At 42.3% G+C, this 17,653-nt stretch overlaps 1 protein-coding gene across 1 annotated transcript; it reads left to right on the forward strand.

Annotated features, from left to right (window-relative positions):
* The first annotated feature begins 3,130 nt into the window (after nucleotides 1-3,130).
* LOC145418092 (glutamate receptor ionotropic, delta-2-like) lies at nucleotides 3,131-15,699 on the forward strand. The gene is made up of 10 exons (XM_080286619.1): nucleotides 3,131-3,330; nucleotides 7,051-7,217; nucleotides 7,665-7,784; nucleotides 8,060-8,225; nucleotides 9,856-10,097; nucleotides 10,535-10,719; nucleotides 12,554-12,784; nucleotides 13,165-13,343; nucleotides 13,928-14,096; nucleotides 15,568-15,699. The coding sequence occupies exons 1-10, from the start codon at nucleotides 3,131-3,133 to the stop codon at nucleotides 15,697-15,699; spliced, it is 1,791 nt and encodes a 596-aa protein (XP_080142745.1).
* Nucleotides 15,700-17,653: the final 1,954 nt, after the last annotated feature.

The following is a 17,653-nucleotide window of genomic DNA, read 5'->3' on the forward strand; positions in this document are numbered from 1 at the left end:
CCCCTTTTTCAGTCCAGGTGATGGCCAGGTGCAGTCGAGCTAAAAATGGGATTTGACTAGTAACCAGGGAGACAGCTCAGTTGATGGCCAGGTGTAGTCGAGCTAAATGTGGGATTTGGCTAGTAATCAGGGAGACTCAGTTCAATTGATGGCCACGTGTAGTCGAGCTGGAAGTTAGATATGACTAGTAATCAAACAGGCTCTGTTCCACCATATAGTTAAGGCTATTCGAATTTTATGCAACTACAACGTAATACTAAAGTCCCTGCAGTGACACAGTTCCGTCAAATGAAAACAAATAGGCTATAACACTTCACCACCTCCTGTAAGACCAGTCTGAGCCTTGGTCTGAGGGTTGTATTCTAAGTACACGGTTTGGAGACTCCGTGACACTTCGTCCTCAGTGACTTATTCTACACACTGCACCTCACTTCCATCTTACTTATTTTTGATGAAAACTATGTCAGTATTAGAGAAATAACATAAATATCATAAATGACATTGTTAAAGGGTAACATGTGAAATAAATCGCTATGGACGAGGTGCAGAGAAGTCTCCTACGCCACCTAAACTACAAGCCAATTAGTCAACACAAAAGCGAGCGGACAAACAGAAACTGCACCGTCAAGAGGAACAGTAAGCATGCAGTCATGATCTTGAATTATTATGTTAGGCCACATCTTCTCTATTTCTTACTTATTAACTACCAACTCCAATATTCGCACACAAAAATTATATGACTTACATAAGATGATGATAGGATATCCAATAAAATGGTCTGATTCACGGAAGTAAGTAAATAACCAACACTGTAAACTAGAGAGCGCACTGCAGCAAGGACGCCAAATACCTAAGACACAGTGTGGGCTGCGGTTTGTTATTGTTGGTTGTTTCTGAAAGGCAAGAATGTCAGGAAATGCACTATCTACTGAAAAGATAATCACACACACACACTCAATACATATCTATCTATCTACAAATCTATCTATCTATCAATCTATATCTACATATGTCGATCTACATATCAATCTATCTATCTATTAATCTATATACATCCTAGATTGCGATACAAAAATATTGTATATGCATACTTGGGAATGGCCGTCCAAGGAAGTACAAAAATTGAAATGGTATGAACAAGGAACTGTCTTACCGAGAAATTGTCACAGTCTTCCAACCATTTCAGTCCTGTGACCTGTTTTCTGGGTTATTCTTCTTACCTCTAGAGGAAGACAGGCGAAGGAGCCCCTGTATTAAAAGATGAATATTTTAATCTGTGTATATGTAACCTTTCACGGATATGAGAGAGAGAGAGAGAGAGAGAGAGAGAGAGAGAGAGAGAGAGAGAGAGAGAGAGAGAGAGAGAGAGAGAAGGGGAGGGGACAATGAATAAAGCTAGGTCAGTGAGGAAGGGGCCACCACAGAAGGAACATCCCTCACACACTACCCTCCATTAACCACGGTAGGGTGCACAATAGATTTTATGGTAGGACTTATGTAAGAAATTATGATTCGAGTAATAGCAGAAATCATTGGTAGGAGATATGGTAGGAGTTATAGCAGAAGTCATGGTAGGAATTAGTAGTTATGGTGGGAGTTACGGTAGAAGTTATTGGAGAAAATATAACAGGGATGCGGAATGAGTTCTGGTTTATATGATGGAAATTTTGAAAGGTTTATGATAGAGGTTGTATGACTTATGGTAGGAACTGCGTTAGAGATTACGGCAGAAGTTACGATACAAATAATCTTAGAAGTTATGGTAGGAGTTACAAGTTATGGTAAAAGTTATAGCAGGAGTTATGGGAGAAAGTATAGTTCACTATTTCACTACGATGATTCTCTCTCATTCGTGCTATTTCCAGATGATTATATTCAACTTAATGGAGACACATACCGAAAGGTTTTGTGGAGACTATTTCTAACTCCATTACTAAGCCTGCGTCCCCACCAAGTGCTTGCTGGTGCGGGCGGGTGTGGGCGGGAGTTTAAGGGACTGTGTCCCATAAAGTGGGCCTACTGGATGCGGGCTGTTGCAGGGAGGAACTTCAATCGGTTAAAGTGAAGCAAAATTCCTGCAGTCACCAACAAACATCTGGTATGGACGCGGTCTAAGAGAGGTCTTCCCTCCTAAGCTGAATAAAATCATCTAGCGATAGCAAGAATAAAAAGTCCAAGCTGTCTTTTTCCTGGGGGGGCTTAATGGAGACTGCCTCTACGAGCAAATCCTTCACAAATAAATAAAACTGTCTGACGATAGTACCACACGTCACTGCAGTGAAGCGGTTGTGTGCTCCACTAGTGTCAGTCTTCGTGCCAAGTGTCCATTAATATTGATAAGCAGTGTTTTTGTTGTATTCTAGTGCTGTCGCGTTCTCCTAATGGCTCGGGTAGGTATGCGGGTTTGGTTTGGTTAGTAAATGTTTTATTTGGTTTGGCTTGGTTAGGTCAGGTTATGTTTGGCCTTTGGCTAGATTTGACTTAGCTTGGTTTGGTTAGGTTAGGGTGAGATAGGATAGATTTAGTTTGAGTTCGCTTGGCTTGATTTGGTTACAGCTGGTTTGGGTTGAGTTGGTTTGCTTTGATTTGGCTAGGTTAGGTCAGGTTAAGTTTTGTTTGACTTAATTTGGTTTAGTTTGGTTTGGTTTAGTTTGGTTAGATTGGTACTGAAGGTATTTTTGTTTATATGTAGGTTACCCAATATTAGGCGGTTATGAGCTTCGTTGTAACGGACTAAATATTGTTTAGGTACAGTACAGTGTTTGTTGTGGTAGCCAGGGTGAGAGTAATTTTCAGTTGATAATGGTTGCGGTAGTTGCTGTGGTGGTAGATGAGTTGATGTGTTTGGTTATGAGAGGGTAGATAGTGTGTAAGTGGTTAGTATGTATTAAAGGTTATGGTAGTGATGGTAGTTTCTCTAATTGTAATGACTGTGATAGTTAGGTGGTTGATGAGACGATGGATATCAGTGTGAATGGGTAGATGCTCTTTGTAAGTCCTGCCTCACCCTAGTTTCAGAAGGAAATCGTGGTAGAAGTGATGATAATGATGATGGTGGTGGTGGCTGCCTGTATCGAATGGGTTAGACGGTAAGAGCAATAACTGTACGATATTGCCTCCCTTACAGACGATGAAACTACCCTATATCCTCTCTATACTGAACGTGGTGTTGGCGACGGCTGCTATTGATGTCGGTGGAGATGGTGGTGATGGAGATGAAGCGGTGTTGGTAAAGGTGGTGACCCAAGTAGTGGAGAGACATCTGTTTGGGTGCCACCTCGTTCTAGCTTCAACTTCCAGCCATTCCTCTGTCTTCACAAAGATAATCAGGTGAACAGGCAATCCCATTTTACGCACAGCTCAAACCCTCAGCCTCTGTCAGTATTCTTGGTGTCACATTTTCTCCTGATCTATCCAAGTGAGAGCCCATTCTTGTTCTTGCAAAAACAGTTTTGTAGAGGTTACGTCTGATGAACATAATCCGTGCGGTCTTTAATCCTGGTCAGGTACTGGCGTTATACAGAGACTCTATTCGCCTCCATGTGCATAGTTCTCAGGTGTGGTAAACCACAATATTCACATATCCAGGAAAGAACAAAGTGTGTGCGAATTAGTGAGAAATCATAATTTGGTGGATTATACTTAATGCCTATGGCTATACTTGTTTAGAATAGTTGATTACCATTGGTTTGGATACTCATCGGAATTCAGCATGTGCCGTAAAAAATCTTGAATGCTGGAAGGGTTAAAGAAAATAGAAAAAAAAGACAGTGGCACAGAATTTACGTACAATATTAAATAACATAGCGTGCAGGGAGATGTTTGAGAAGGTACATACATAATATATTCAGGTAGCAGATACTGTGACGATATTAAACCATTTCCGCCCAGTGTCCTCAGTATAGGACGGAACTGGGCATTTTCCACAATTAATAAAAAAGGGAACCCCGGGGAAGGGACCTATGAGCTTCGCAACTATGAGCCGATAGGCGAAACGCTGTACGCTTAGTACCCTTCCAGCAAAATCCCTCACACAGGAACATTGGGAGCTAATGGGTTAACCAAATGAGCTACCAGGAGAGCTAAAAGCTATGGTAAATAACCAAGCCCAATATCCAACCACCACGTCAGGCATACACTAAAATCATAAATAATACCTGTTTATATAACCCACGTATGAATTATGTGAGTCAATACCTCAAGAAATACTATGATTATTTTGAGAGTATTAAACTTGGCAGCCAAAAGCCTTTATGTTTTGGAAACTTGTGAATTATGTGCTCCTTCAGTAAATATCTTCTAAAGTTCATGTTATTGTATGGTGGTGATGCAGGACTACCTGTTCATTATTAACTGTTTTTATCCATAAAAATTCAATTTAAAAAATAGATATGCTGTTTCAGTCCCAGTGATCGTTTTGAACAATGAACCTAGGTTTTTCTGAAGGTATCTGATGAGGGTCATTCAAATTTGATATTCATTTTTGTCACAAATGGTTTATTTTTGAGGCATGACCTCCTCAACAGTGACAATGTTAACCCAATATAAAGTGGAGAAAGCTCTGAAGAGCAAAGGAAACACTGCATGCAATAAGTAAATAATTACTTAAGATATAGAGTTCACGAGAACTCAAGATCCCAACCAGACTTTGACAAAACCGAACTTCTGATTTTCAAGATGCTGAAACATAACGAATTCCAGAAATCCACGTGTACTCCCTTCCTAGCCTTAGTAGCGGACCGAGAATGCCACGGCCTTTTGTTCTAACATTAACATAGGTACAAAAGCTATAATTTCATTTGCATCTTTAATTTCAGTTTTGAGATATCGTTTGGATTTCCAAATTCTCAAGTGTCCTTTATAATAATTATCTCACAGCGAATCTGAGATGGAAGTGTGACAAAGAAAAGATGATATACAAAATAATTGATAGCTGCAGCATACGTCACAAATACAGAGACCTGATTGGGGTTGAAAAGGTACTGATAGAAGAAGATATGTATTCTATTATTTCAATTAAAACTGCTGTGCAAGGTGGTGACAAGGACGGGGGGGGGAGGGGGAGGGACGGAGCAGCAGGGATGGTGGTGGAGGAGTCAACGTTCCCTTTGCCCCCAGCCGATAATGAAAGATACTGTTTGTTCATCATTTGCAGGACGGCGAGAGGGATACAGGGGTAATAGTGGTAGAGAAGTAAGACCTACTGTGTTATTTACTGCACTGGAGTGACAAGGTAGTTGGCAGGGGTGGTGGTGGAGGGGCAAAAACTGCCATCTCTTGCAGGAGAATGACAGGGGAAGACACAGGGGTTGTGGTGGAAGGGTACAACTTGTTTTGTTGATCTGCTGTTTTATCCACTACTAGGTACTGACAGGGGTAGGAAAGACGATAGTGCAGAGATCAAAATTACTGTGTTGTCTTTTGCAGGGTGGTGACAGGGGGAGAGGAGGGTGGTGCAGGGGTGGTGGTTGAGGGGTCGAAGCTCCCCCGGCCCCCCGTGTCCGCCACCATCCCCACCTACAAGCAGCAGAAGTGGGAGGCGGGGCTGTGGCGGGAAGGAGGGGCGACATGTAGAGTTTTATTAATTGATTTCACTAGCGAAGACATTCAGGTGGCAGCCAGGTGAGAGAGAGAGAGAGAGAGAGAGAGAGAGAGAGAGAGAGAGAGAGAGAGAGCAGTCGTAAGTTTGGAATCAGTCTCCATTAATTTCCTCCAAGCAATGATTTCGTTTTTCTTTAATCAATAATCCTAACTGCACGAACCATTATTCCAACTGCACAACCCAATAATCTTCCTGCACAACCCATATCCTTGTTGCCCGACCCATATCCTTACTGCACGACCCATATCCTTACTGCACGACCCGAAATCCTTACTGCACGGCCCATTATTATTCTTACTGCACGACGCACATTACCGCGGGGACTGGGGTCTCTTGGCTTCTCCGTACTTGGCAATAGAATTTCCATATTTCAAGAGAATTTCCACCTACACTAAGAGGCAGACGGCTCCTTCTCTCTCTCATTGGGATTCATGGACATTGATTCCAGCCGCCTCACTACAAGAGATCGCTTATAATTTTGTTACCTTTTGACGCTGACGGTAGCAATAAATAAATAAATATATAAAAAAATAATTAAATATAGACTGATAAACCTCTAGATAGATAGCCTGGTAGCTTGATATATACGAGTAGATAGCTAGATAGATACAAGAGAGATAGATTTAAATAAACACAGGAGAGGTTATGGGGATTTAGAGTCTTGAATGCTGCCATAATTATAGAAAAAATATGTAATGATTAGTTTCTTTCTCATCATTTTAGAAGAAGCTCATGAGAAACAAGTGACACTGTTCGTAGCAATCTGTATAACGAGTCATCTGGATTTAAATTTCGCCCCAGTAAAGAGTCTCATTTTTGGGACACAATGGATGGATTTTTTTTTTTTTTTTTTTTTAAATCAGTGGATGGACTTTTTTTTTTTTTTTTTTTTTTACTATCAGGAAAATCTCGCGTTTCTCTGGTTCAAAACGCTAAAAATATTGATTACAGTTAGTATTTTTTCCACGTCCGTTGAATCCACCGGCAAGATATCAATGACGTATCCAATAGTACCAGTAAATAAATACTGTACCGTAAATAAATAAACAAACTTCATTTCGACAAGTATTAGAGAACATGGTGGACAAGATCCGTCTGCAGTTTGCCTCTTTATCCACTAAAACTTTCATCTTTTTGTGTTGAAAAATGTGGCTGTGTGTAAGAACGGGCAAACATTAGACAGACAAATAGAAAAATAAGTTATATAAATGTCAGATTGTGTGGTGTTATATGGTGTCAGATAAGGAAACATGTAATAGAATGTCAAATGGTAAGGTGTCAGATGGTGTCAGTTAAAACCAGTCACTCGTTTAATATGAAACCGTAAAGTACAGTGTTACTAAGGTGTCATACGGTGCCACACTCATGTCATTGGAAGACGTGAAATAGAATGTTAGATGGTAAGGTGTCAGAAGGAGTCATATCAAATCAATCACTCATGGCATCAGGGTGGCAGAGTGGGCGAGTCTGTGGGCGTGGCCAGAGGCGCGTGTGGTGGGCGTGGGGCGGCATGAGGGTGTGGATGCCCTGCTGCTTCACCACGCCCTCCGCAACACGCGACATGCCCTCTATCTGGTACTACACACTCACGCAACACAGGGCAGCACGGCTAAAGGTAAGGTAATGTTGGACACACACACACACACACACACACACACACACACACACACACACACACACACTTACCGGGCTGGAGAGGAGAAAACCAGCAGACCTCTCAAATACCAACTAACAACTTCATCCTGGATTAACTCAGAGCTCACAGGAGCACTGCCTCTCTAAAGAAGAGCTTCCCGCTTATACACTCTCGTCTCAGTGTTGTGATTCACTTGAGAATTTCACAGAGAACCAAAAGAACCAAAATATACTGTAGTCAGCATCAAGCAGTTTTCAATCATTACTTCCATCTCTTCCATGCTCTCATGCCAATGGAAGTGTGACTACTTATTCACTCTCACGTCATTGCTGTGATTCTCTTGAGAAATACACAGAAAACAAAAATATACTGTAGTCATCAAATGGTTTAGAACCTTGAATTCCCTCAAACCACCCTCTCATGCAGGTGTGGTTGAGGTGTGGCGGAGGTGTAGCTACTGCTGGGCCGGTGAGCCAGGTGTGGAAGCGCTGGGCAGGTGGGACGCAGTGGAGGGGGAGCTGCCTGGCCACACCTCGCTCTTCAGGGGTAAGACAGCCTGTGGAAGGGGTAGCAGGGTGGGGAACAACGGGTAGGGGGTAAATGGAGGGGGTGGTAGGAGGTGGGATGTACAGCGTGAGTCAGAGTGTTCGTGTGGGGTAAGTGCTTGAGCGAGTGCAGCAAGCAACCATCATTAACACCATTATCTCTCCACTTCTTTCCACGCAAACCTTCTAGCTTTTACCCTGTTCCACTCAATCCAACAAGCAAATGTGTGTGCGTTTCTTCCATTTATCATGTTTCGTTTAATTCACCTCCCCCAGAGCGACCAGAGGACTACAACGGGCACCTGTTCCGTATCGTGGAGAAGAACTATTTCCCGTACAGCAGTTGGGTGAAGGTGACCCAGGAGCCAGGCACAGTGGTCATCCTCAAAGACGCACTCGGCACTAGGATGGTCAACGCGCTGGCATCTAATCTCAACTTTACGTAAGTGTCTTTTATCTACATTGCAAAGACATTGGATATTGGACAACGGTACATATGACACTTAAATTACTATTGTTCGTATTCTTCTTAAGCGAAAACCTTGATATAAACCTTCACTATGTCTATACTGTCCAATCCACAATGTTTGTCTCCCCTTGCTCTGGCCCAGCATCCAGCACTGTCTGAGTTCATCCTGTTCACTCCTCTCCGCTTATTCCATCCTTGCTTTGCTATCCCTCCCCGACCCCCATTCTATCCCGTTATTAAGAGACACGTTACTGGCCGAGTATATAGTGTCCAGCTTCAAAGAGTATACTGCCATCATCATGAACTAACACTCATCACCTTTCTAAACCGATGTGCCAACTCGCTTCCAACCACGCAGCCCATTTCTGCTTCTTTCTGACAACTAACCACTGTACTGAACTTGTCAATAACTTTACTGGATTGTGTTCTCTTTGCTCAGTAAACTGGTTTGGAGTTAGGGTAGAAAAATCAAACACGATCATCGCAGTGAACGTTAATTCTTTCAGCACAATGACACTTTTTTCTGTTTTGTTTCACTCTTGCCAACATAAGACGATTTTTCTCTGTTCAAGAGAGGGCTTTCTAACTGGAGGAGTTGGATATAGCTTTCATTAATCCCCCACTACTAGCAGGGGAATATCTGAAGCTGAAAAAAAAAAAAAAAAATCGCCCAGTGGTAGCAAGAACAGTGTAAAAAATACGTCCTCAGGTTGAATAGGTTATTATTAGTCTATCCCCTTCTTCACCTAAAATATTCGCCAGTCTACCGTGAGAGGACGAAATGTAAAAAGTCAAGATATTTGCGTGTTACCAGTTCAAATTAATTACTTGTCTCAGCTGATATAATATGTTAATAAGAGTTTCGACATATCATGAATACCTGGTTTGATATATTCTTAATTTGATTGGTGATTCATGGCAAGGTAATGCATAATATACACTTTCTGTTTGACATCTGTGGAAATTCTCCCTCCCTCTCTCTCTCTCTCTCTCTCTCTCGTCCAGCCATGTATCTGTCTATCTATCTATCTATTCATCCATCTATCTAGTGATCAACATTTTTACCCACAAAATATGAGAACGGTCACAAGAGATGAGGCAAACTAAAAATCTAGAAACAGAGAAAAAGGCAGCCCAAAAGTAGGAGAGCCATCACAACTCTTCCACATGATTATCCTACATTAGTACCCTCAGTAAGTGCTACCCTATTCACGAACCAATACATCATATACCATACACTTAGCCTACCCTATAGAAATGGGACTGGAGAGGGGTTATAATTTTCTTGTTTGCTATCCTTTCTACTTCTCTGTACTCTCTAGACACTTCTCTTCGACTTTTATCCGTGTACTGCTGTGTAGACTATTCCTCTACTTCTGTGTACTCTTCTACTACCGTGTGCTCTTCTGCGTCTGTGTACAGTGATGCTCTACTTCTCTGTACCCTTCTACTTTTAATTTGTGTGTTGTACTCTTCTGCCCCTGCCCACGTTTCCTTTTTCTCGTACTCTTATACTTCTCCTCTTTTTTTCTCTCATAAAACTTCTTTCTCTCTCTCTCTCTCTCTCTCTCTCTCTCTTTTTTAATCCTTTCCTCTTCTGCAGGTACATCGCCCGAGAACCCGTGGATAATCAGTGGGGTCTGGAGGACGAGGACGGCAACTGGACAGGCATAGTGGGCACCCTGCAACGCGAGGAAGCAGACTTTTCCCTTGACCTCACTGTCACACCTAAACGCATCGACGTCATCCAGTTCACGCGGACCTACATTGATGAGTCTGTGGTGCTCCTGTCCTCCAAGCCGCGTCCTTTGCCGGAGTACCTCTCACTCATTAGGCCCTTCGAGTGTTAGTGCCTGGAGCGTGACGTTCATCTTCCCCCGGTGTTTAGCCCATTCAGTTCATTGGCCTCTTTCTTCTTGCTCTTGTTTCCTCCAGATCTTTTTATCCAGCTTAGGGGATAATTTTCGAATGGACTCGTTAGATATGGCGCTGTTTACCCCTTCACTACATGAGAATTCCCTCAAGCAGAGAAAATCGTTTGACAGTCGCCGGATTTAAACTAAAAAAAAAAAAAAAAATCCTCGACTCCAAGTGGATAGCAAAAGTAGCCTTACCTGGATTCTATCAAGCCTAAGCAGGGATGACAGGAATTGATTTTTCTTTTTATATTTTGAGAGGACACGCCGTGGCGAAGGACTTAACTTTTTCATGACTAAGCTAAATAATAGTGTTCGCAGTAGCAAGCATAAAATAAGTGATTAATTGCTGGTGGCTCATTTCAGGGGAGGTGTGGATGGGTGTGGGTGCGAGTGTGGTGGTGTGGGGCGTGGCGGTGTGGCTGCTGCAGAGGCTGTGGCCGATGGCGCTGGGGGGCCGCACCTTCACACTAGACTCTGCTATTTTCTATGGCTGGGGCATCATGGTGGAGGACCCCCCGGAGACGCCACCTGCCAATCTGACGGGGCAGGTGAGGGAAAGTGGTCGGGTCTGCCGATATAAGTGGTAACATGTGAAGGTTTGTGTGTGTGTGTGTGTGTGTGTGTGTGTGTGTGTGTGTTTGCCATCGGTGTAAGTTACTAGTGTTTTTCACCAGGTTTTTATCACCCCTTCAATCAATGAATCAATCCGCTCCCCCCCACTGTGGAGGGGATGGCGTGACTGATGGCTGTCTCGTCATCCTGTTATACCCTCAACCCCTTCACCACGAGAAATCCCTGTTATGATGACAAATGACGACGAGGACGACGACGGCGGCGATGATAATAATATCAACAACAACAACAATATCAACAATAATAATAAGAATTAATAATAATGCTGATGATAATGATAATAATAATAATAATAATAATAATAATAATAATAATAATAATAATAATAAGATGAAGAACGATGATGATAATGATAATAACAAAAACAATAATAATATTTTGGGGGAAGTTAGAAGCAAAAGTTGGCGTCGAAGCAAGCGCATCATAAATTCTAGCTAAGAGAAAATTCGAAACTATAAGACATGACTTTAAAAAAATTCAGATTATATATATATAGCCTATGGAACACTGATTAGGACCCCATTTCAACTAGAAGGCACTCACAGAGCGCATGCCTCCGCAGGTGCATCCGGATCTGGATCCGCCCCCAAATTTAATCAATTCTTTCTTGGCACATGGCCCACCGTTCCACAAAATTTCATTGAAATTCACTGAGAACTTTGGGAGATATCGTGTGAACAAACAGACAAACATAGGTGAATACATATTTACCTCCTCCAACTTCGTTGACGGAGGCAAATAGCAGGGTAAATATTAGCGGAGAACCCTCCACAAGGCTGTAAGATCGTGTGTACTGACGTATAAATGAAGACATTTTCAGCTTAAATGATAGAAGCAATATGGACAATAATTTTTCAAAAAATCGCTCCCTCCTCGAAATTATGTCACAGAGATTTAAGCCGATAAAAAAAAAAAAAAAAAGTACGATAGCCTTCGTCAGAATACTAAAAATCAAGAAACCAAAAGAAGAACACATTTCTACAACCTATCAGTAAAGAAAACCCAATAGAATATTTTAGTCATATAAAAAAAAATGCTATTACCGACAACCGACCGACTAGGTTTAGACTAAGGAATGAGGAAGTGGCGATGAAGTGGTAGGGGAGACAGTGATATATCCTTCGCCCTTAATAAACTTACAGTACCTAGCCCAGGTGAAATATCTCCAAGTGATATAAAGCAAGTAAAGGCTGAAACATGAAATCCCTAAGGTCAAAATATTAACAAATACTAAGGAGCCGCCTCTTGCCCCATCTCTGAAGTATAGCATAAGCAAATTCCGTAGTTAAAGAAAGCGGTACATCACAACCAGATAATCACTGTTCATTTAACCGTACAACTGCAGTGTGCAGTTTGTTTTAAGTCACTCTCAGAGACAAGTCAGGCAAGTTATTAGAAAAAAAAAATCTCATCAAAGATCCATAGAGTGGATTCCAAAACTGCTTATGTTTTACCTGTCTCATGGACTTCTCGGCAACAGAAAGCATTCAGTAGCTTCCCATATAAGACCCCAGATGAATCTTACAGCATATGTTTTCAACAATAATGTATTTAGATAGGCTGACGACTGACTTAAGGGATGTAAACGAGAGTCGCAATTAATGGAAATGACTCAGGTTGGATGAATTTTTATGAGTGGAAAGCTAAAAATGATAAGCACTGAGTCATGTTCTAATATCTTTATATTTCATTCCAACTAACGCCAAAATTAATGACTTCACTCACCTCAGATATTCCCATTCCCGACAGCTCCTGGTGGGGTGGTGGCTGGCGGCGTGTCTGGTCGTGGCGTCATCTTACCGCTCCTCCCTTATCTCCCATCTGGTGGTGCAGGGAAAGAGCCCGGTGATCAACACGGCGGAGCAGCTGTTGGGGCGGGAGGGATGGGGCTGGGGTACGCCACGCATGACGGGGGCTCTCAAGGTTGTGCTCAGTTCCAGCCCTGACGTGGCCATGCAGAAACTCTACACAGGCATGCAGGTCAGGCACGATAGCGGTATTCTGGGTGACAAAGGAGACATCTTAGCACTTCTTCCATATTGATATTTCTCACATGTTTGCACCCTGTCGTGGTTATGTCCATGTATATAGACTCTCACGTCCCAGAACTATCCCTCACACCATAAATTTTTAACATAACAGTTGGAGGGGAAATGATTACTACTGCAGTACCCTTCATGATCCCTACAACAAGACGAATTTATGTTTTAGAGCTGCCAGTGACAAAATAATTCAGCCTTGAACATGCTCTCTCTCTCTCTCTCTCACACACACACACACACACACACACACACACACACACACACACACACACACACACACACACGCACACGCTGATTATCACATCCCCTCCCTTATAGGCCAAAAGTATCGATGAGGGCATGCGTCTGGTGCTGGGCGGTGGGTTCGCCTTCATCTACAGCACCTACTACGCCAAGATCTTGGTGGCCACTCGTTACACAGAACGCACCGGATACACCCCCGTCCACATTAGCACCTCGCAGTACGACCTTTTCTTCGGGAACTCCTTCGGCATGAGGTAAGAGGAGAGGGACGTATTCTTAAGACGGAGATCGTAAAGGTGTGGTATATCCGTTAAGGGGACCATTTTCTTGGTCCCCCGACTTCCCTCAGTGGCTGCCTAACCTACTTTCAGATCCCTTATATCGCCTTGAGGGCAGGATCGTTTATACTGTAACTGCTTTGGTGAAAACTGGAGACCTGCACAAATGTATGTAAGAAAAGTTATGTGTTATCGGATATACATACTATCTGTCTCGCTGGCTGCATGGATGGGAAGTTATATATATATATATATATATATATATATATATATATATATATATATATATATATATATATATATATATAATCTAGAAGCGATCAGTGGTGCAGGAGGGGAGTGGAGGGGAAGAGGGATAGCAGCCATGATAGAGGGGGGGGGGGTTAGGATCCATAAAACACTGCCCTGCGGAACGAGCAATTTTACGCAGGTTTCCAACTCTTCCTTACTTTCTTTGTCCATAACCGGGAGCCTAAATCCCAGATGGGATGACAACAAACAGACCGCCTCCGTATCATCCTCTTCTCCGTTACTCCTCTCCCTTTTTCTCCTCTCTCCAGGCCCGGCGCCCCCTACCTGCATCGCTTCAGCCTGGCGATGCAGCACGTGATGGAGGCGGGGCTGGTCAGGTTCTGGATGGACGACGTCATCGCAAAACACGTGAGGGAATACCGCAGGGAGCAGGACCTCAATGAAGAGAAGGCAGTACGAGACAAGGATATCACCATTGCTAAGGTACGCCGGGCTGTGAAGGAGGGAAGAAAGATAAGGGGATGGAGAAGGGAGGAGCAAAATGATATGGAAAGAAGAGGAAGGAGAAAAACAATGAGATTGAAATTGAAAGGGAGGAAGGAATGGAGGTAAAGGAGAAAAGAATGCACGAAGATATAAATCGTAGTAACAGCTGCTGTTGTTGTTGCTCTACCCTGGTCTGTCCAGCCAAACAGACCCATCAACCATATACAAGCAACCGCCCTCCCTTAACAGACAGCGTCTCACCAGGGTCGAAACAGGGTCCTCCCACATGGCGAGATGCAATGAAAATGGAGGAGGCATAACAGCCAAAGGGATGAGCTATGTTTAGGAGAGATGTATTAGTGGTAGTCTTAGCCTGGCCTTTGACTACGTGGTAAATGTGGTTAAGTTTTCTGCCTGGGAGTGTTGCGCATGGTCAGCTACTCGGCCTTGGTCCCTTATCACTTCCATGACAGTACCTCCCAGATGATGGTAACAATGCACCTACTACTTTTTTGGTGCGCCAACAGGTTGTACACCCTGCCCAAGGGTGACCCAGGACTATGCAGGGCAGGGGCGTCCATTTTCCCTGAGCCGTATACATGTCGCGGCCGCATACCCAGTCACAGTAACAGTAAACAATGTCAACTACAAGTCATAATTCCCCTGCCTCTTACTTTTCTCTTCTTACCCCCTTACCATCTCCTCATTATGTGTGATTATGTGTGTGGGTATAATTTTATAACACTTTTTATGTTGGTATGAGTTACCATTAATTAACATGTATGCATGGGTACGATTTAGAACTGAAAGAGGCTGACAAATAACTAGGAGTGTTTTGGATGACATTTGTTTTTTCTTTTTTATCATCGGTGATGTATATAAAATAACCAAGTGCAGTATGTGCAATCGTAAAAAATCCTTCAACAAATCCTGATGTTCTTCTCACAGCAAGATAATTAAGTGACAGCTGAATGGTGGTGGGTTTAAGTCACCTGCAGGGCACCCTAGTAGTTAATATACCTTTCCTTCCATCTAGCTACGTACTTCTTTTACGCTCTCCTTCTTCTTCTCCACTTCCTTCCTCTTAGCGTCTCCTCATTCTCCTCTCACGTTCTCATTCTCCCTCTTCAGTTCCTACTCTTTAATCACTCCTCGTACTCTTCTTATCCTCTTTTCCTCCTTCTCCACTTCCTGCTTGCTAACCCCGCCTTTCTTTCTCCTCTTACCCTCTTCTCTTTGTTCACTTCCTCCCTAACCCTACCTTTCACCTCTTACCCCTTTTTCTCCTCCTCCTTCTTCAATTTCTTCATCGTCACCTCTCCTCATACTCCGTTTACCCCTCCTCCTCCATCTCGACTTCCTCGCAAACCCCTCCATCTACTCCCCCTTTTCCACTTACTCACTGACCCCTCCTCTCCACTTCCTCACTAATCCCTCCTCTCGTCTCCTCCCTCCCCCACAGCCAGAACGAGATACCAGCCAGGTGGTGTTGGGCCTGAATCACCTGCAGGGCGCCTTCATGATCCTGGCTCTCGGTCACGGTCTCGGATGCGTCTTCTTCGTCATCGAGTTCTTCCTCCGTCGGCGCTATTAACAATTCGGCTACCAATTACCGTCTTTGCGTGTTATTTATTTTATTATTTACTTATCTATTTATTTATTTTTACTCTATTCTCTTAGATTTTTTGAGGGAGGTGGCGTCTGTCAATTGTACTATGCTCAAGAGAAGCCTGCGGCCCCCCAAATGCTAATAATCATAACTCTACATTTGGCCTGAGAAGAAAAAAAAAAAAAATGTAAATTATTCAGGCAAATGATAGACAGTAACATTCACCTCATGGAAACTCACCACAGCCAAAGGGTTGAGAAGACCTGCATTGCAACTGTAAGCACGTGTTCCAGGTATCGTTTCTCGTTCCTCCTTTTATGTGCACCAATCTGTTTATCTGTTACTTCTTGGACCCTTGTTGTTGTTGTTGATGATTCTCTCCTCATTCGAGGAGACCGGGCCTTGCTGTAGCCCAGTTGGTGGTGGTTGTCTTGAGTAAGGTAAGGGGGAAGACAGGGCCTGGGGAATGCCCAGCACACACGCCCTGTCTCCTGGCTGAGTTGCGGTGTGTGTGTCTCTCTCTTGGACCCTCTCTTCCTCCCTATTTTATCTCTTTCTTCTACTCAAACTGAAGCTCTACTGAAAATTATATGGAGAAAACCTGATTATTCCATGTAGAACAGTTATTTCCTTAACGGCTTGACCAAAGGAATAATGCATACTTTATAATGAGGTTTTAAAAATCGTAGTAAACTAGTTAGATGTACTGGTCGCGCAAAAAAAAAAAAAAAAAAAAAAATCCATATTTCTGGTATCTTGTTTAATTTCTCTCAAATACAATTACTGAGGAAAGGCTGAGGGAATAGTTATGGAAAAAATAGAGTAATATCAATATAGTACAAAACAATAGTGCAGTTGTAGTTTAACAGTCCTGTATTTTTTGCCTGTGTTGCAAGGGGAAGATGAAACTTTAAAAGCTGTTCAACTGAGTCAGCGAAAGTTATTTTAACTTGTACATCTCATATTATTTTCACATGACACAGGTTTACTTTAACCAACTCCGGCTGGGAGCTTTGCGACATGTTCCTCCATTATGTGGTGCTTCTAATAGACAGAACCACTGAACTTAATCAGGCCATGCAGGTATCCTTTACATCCATAGGTAAACACAACTGTGATGATAGCTTTAGTAAATCATATGAGCTCTATTTACACCCGTATATATCACACACACACACACACACACACACACACACACACACACACACACACACACACACATATATATATATATATATATATATATATATATATATCTATCTATCTATCTATCTATCTATCTATCTATATATATATATATATATACCGGTATATATTTAAGTCGAGTGTGTGTATCTCTTTTACCCGCTGATAACAATGAAGCATTTAAAAATGCATTAAGAAAAACAAATGTAATTAGTCATTTTACCTTACGACACTGTTACTTTGGCATTCAGAATTTGAACCTCAGTTTCAAAATAAAATTCTTATTACCACAGAACACATATTATGATGTAAAAGAACTTTAGGATTCAAAAGTGAACGTAAATTAGCAAATACTAGTCAACATACTTATCTATTAAGAACATTCGTATCTAACATAAAAACTGTTGATAAAGTGCCGACATACAACAGTTCTCCATAACGATTATCTTTATTCCTCACAGCTGCCAAACAGACCACAGTGCAGAATATACAGTATAGTATCAACCAGTTTAGTTTATATTATTGTTATTATTGTTATTATTATTATTAATATTATGATGTTGAAGGTGACGTTCTTTCTAACACTCAATGTTAGTGAGGCAGATTCCTCTCCCCCCCCCCACCTCTCTCTCTCTCTCTCTCTCTCTCTCTCTCTCAGAGAAAACACACAACACTGTCTTACAGATTGCATACTTGAAGAAATTTCAAATGGAGAATGAGAATTATAGTAATCGCCGTACTCATCAAAACGTGT

Source organism: Coenobita brevimanus, chromosome 14 (genome assembly GCF_032717465.1).
Source record: "Coenobita brevimanus isolate Jiangsu-jjx chromosome 14, ASM3271746v2, whole genome shotgun sequence".
Lineage (NCBI taxonomy): Eukaryota > Metazoa > Arthropoda > Malacostraca > Decapoda > Coenobitidae > Coenobita > Coenobita brevimanus.

Bases quoted from the DNA above. Each gene is read 5' to 3' on its own strand.
- LOC145418092 (XM_080286619.1), top strand. From the start codon at position 3,131: ATGAAACTACCCTATATCCTCTCTATACTGAACGTGGTGTTGGCGACG. The intron at 7,785-8,059 runs GTAAGACAGCCT...CACCTCCCCCAG, and splicing joins CCACACCTCGCTCTTCAGGG to AGCGACCAGAGGACTACAAC. The intron at 13,344-13,927 runs GTAAGAGGAGAG...TCCTCTCTCCAG, and splicing joins GGGAACTCCTTCGGCATGAG to GCCCGGCGCCCCCTACCTGC.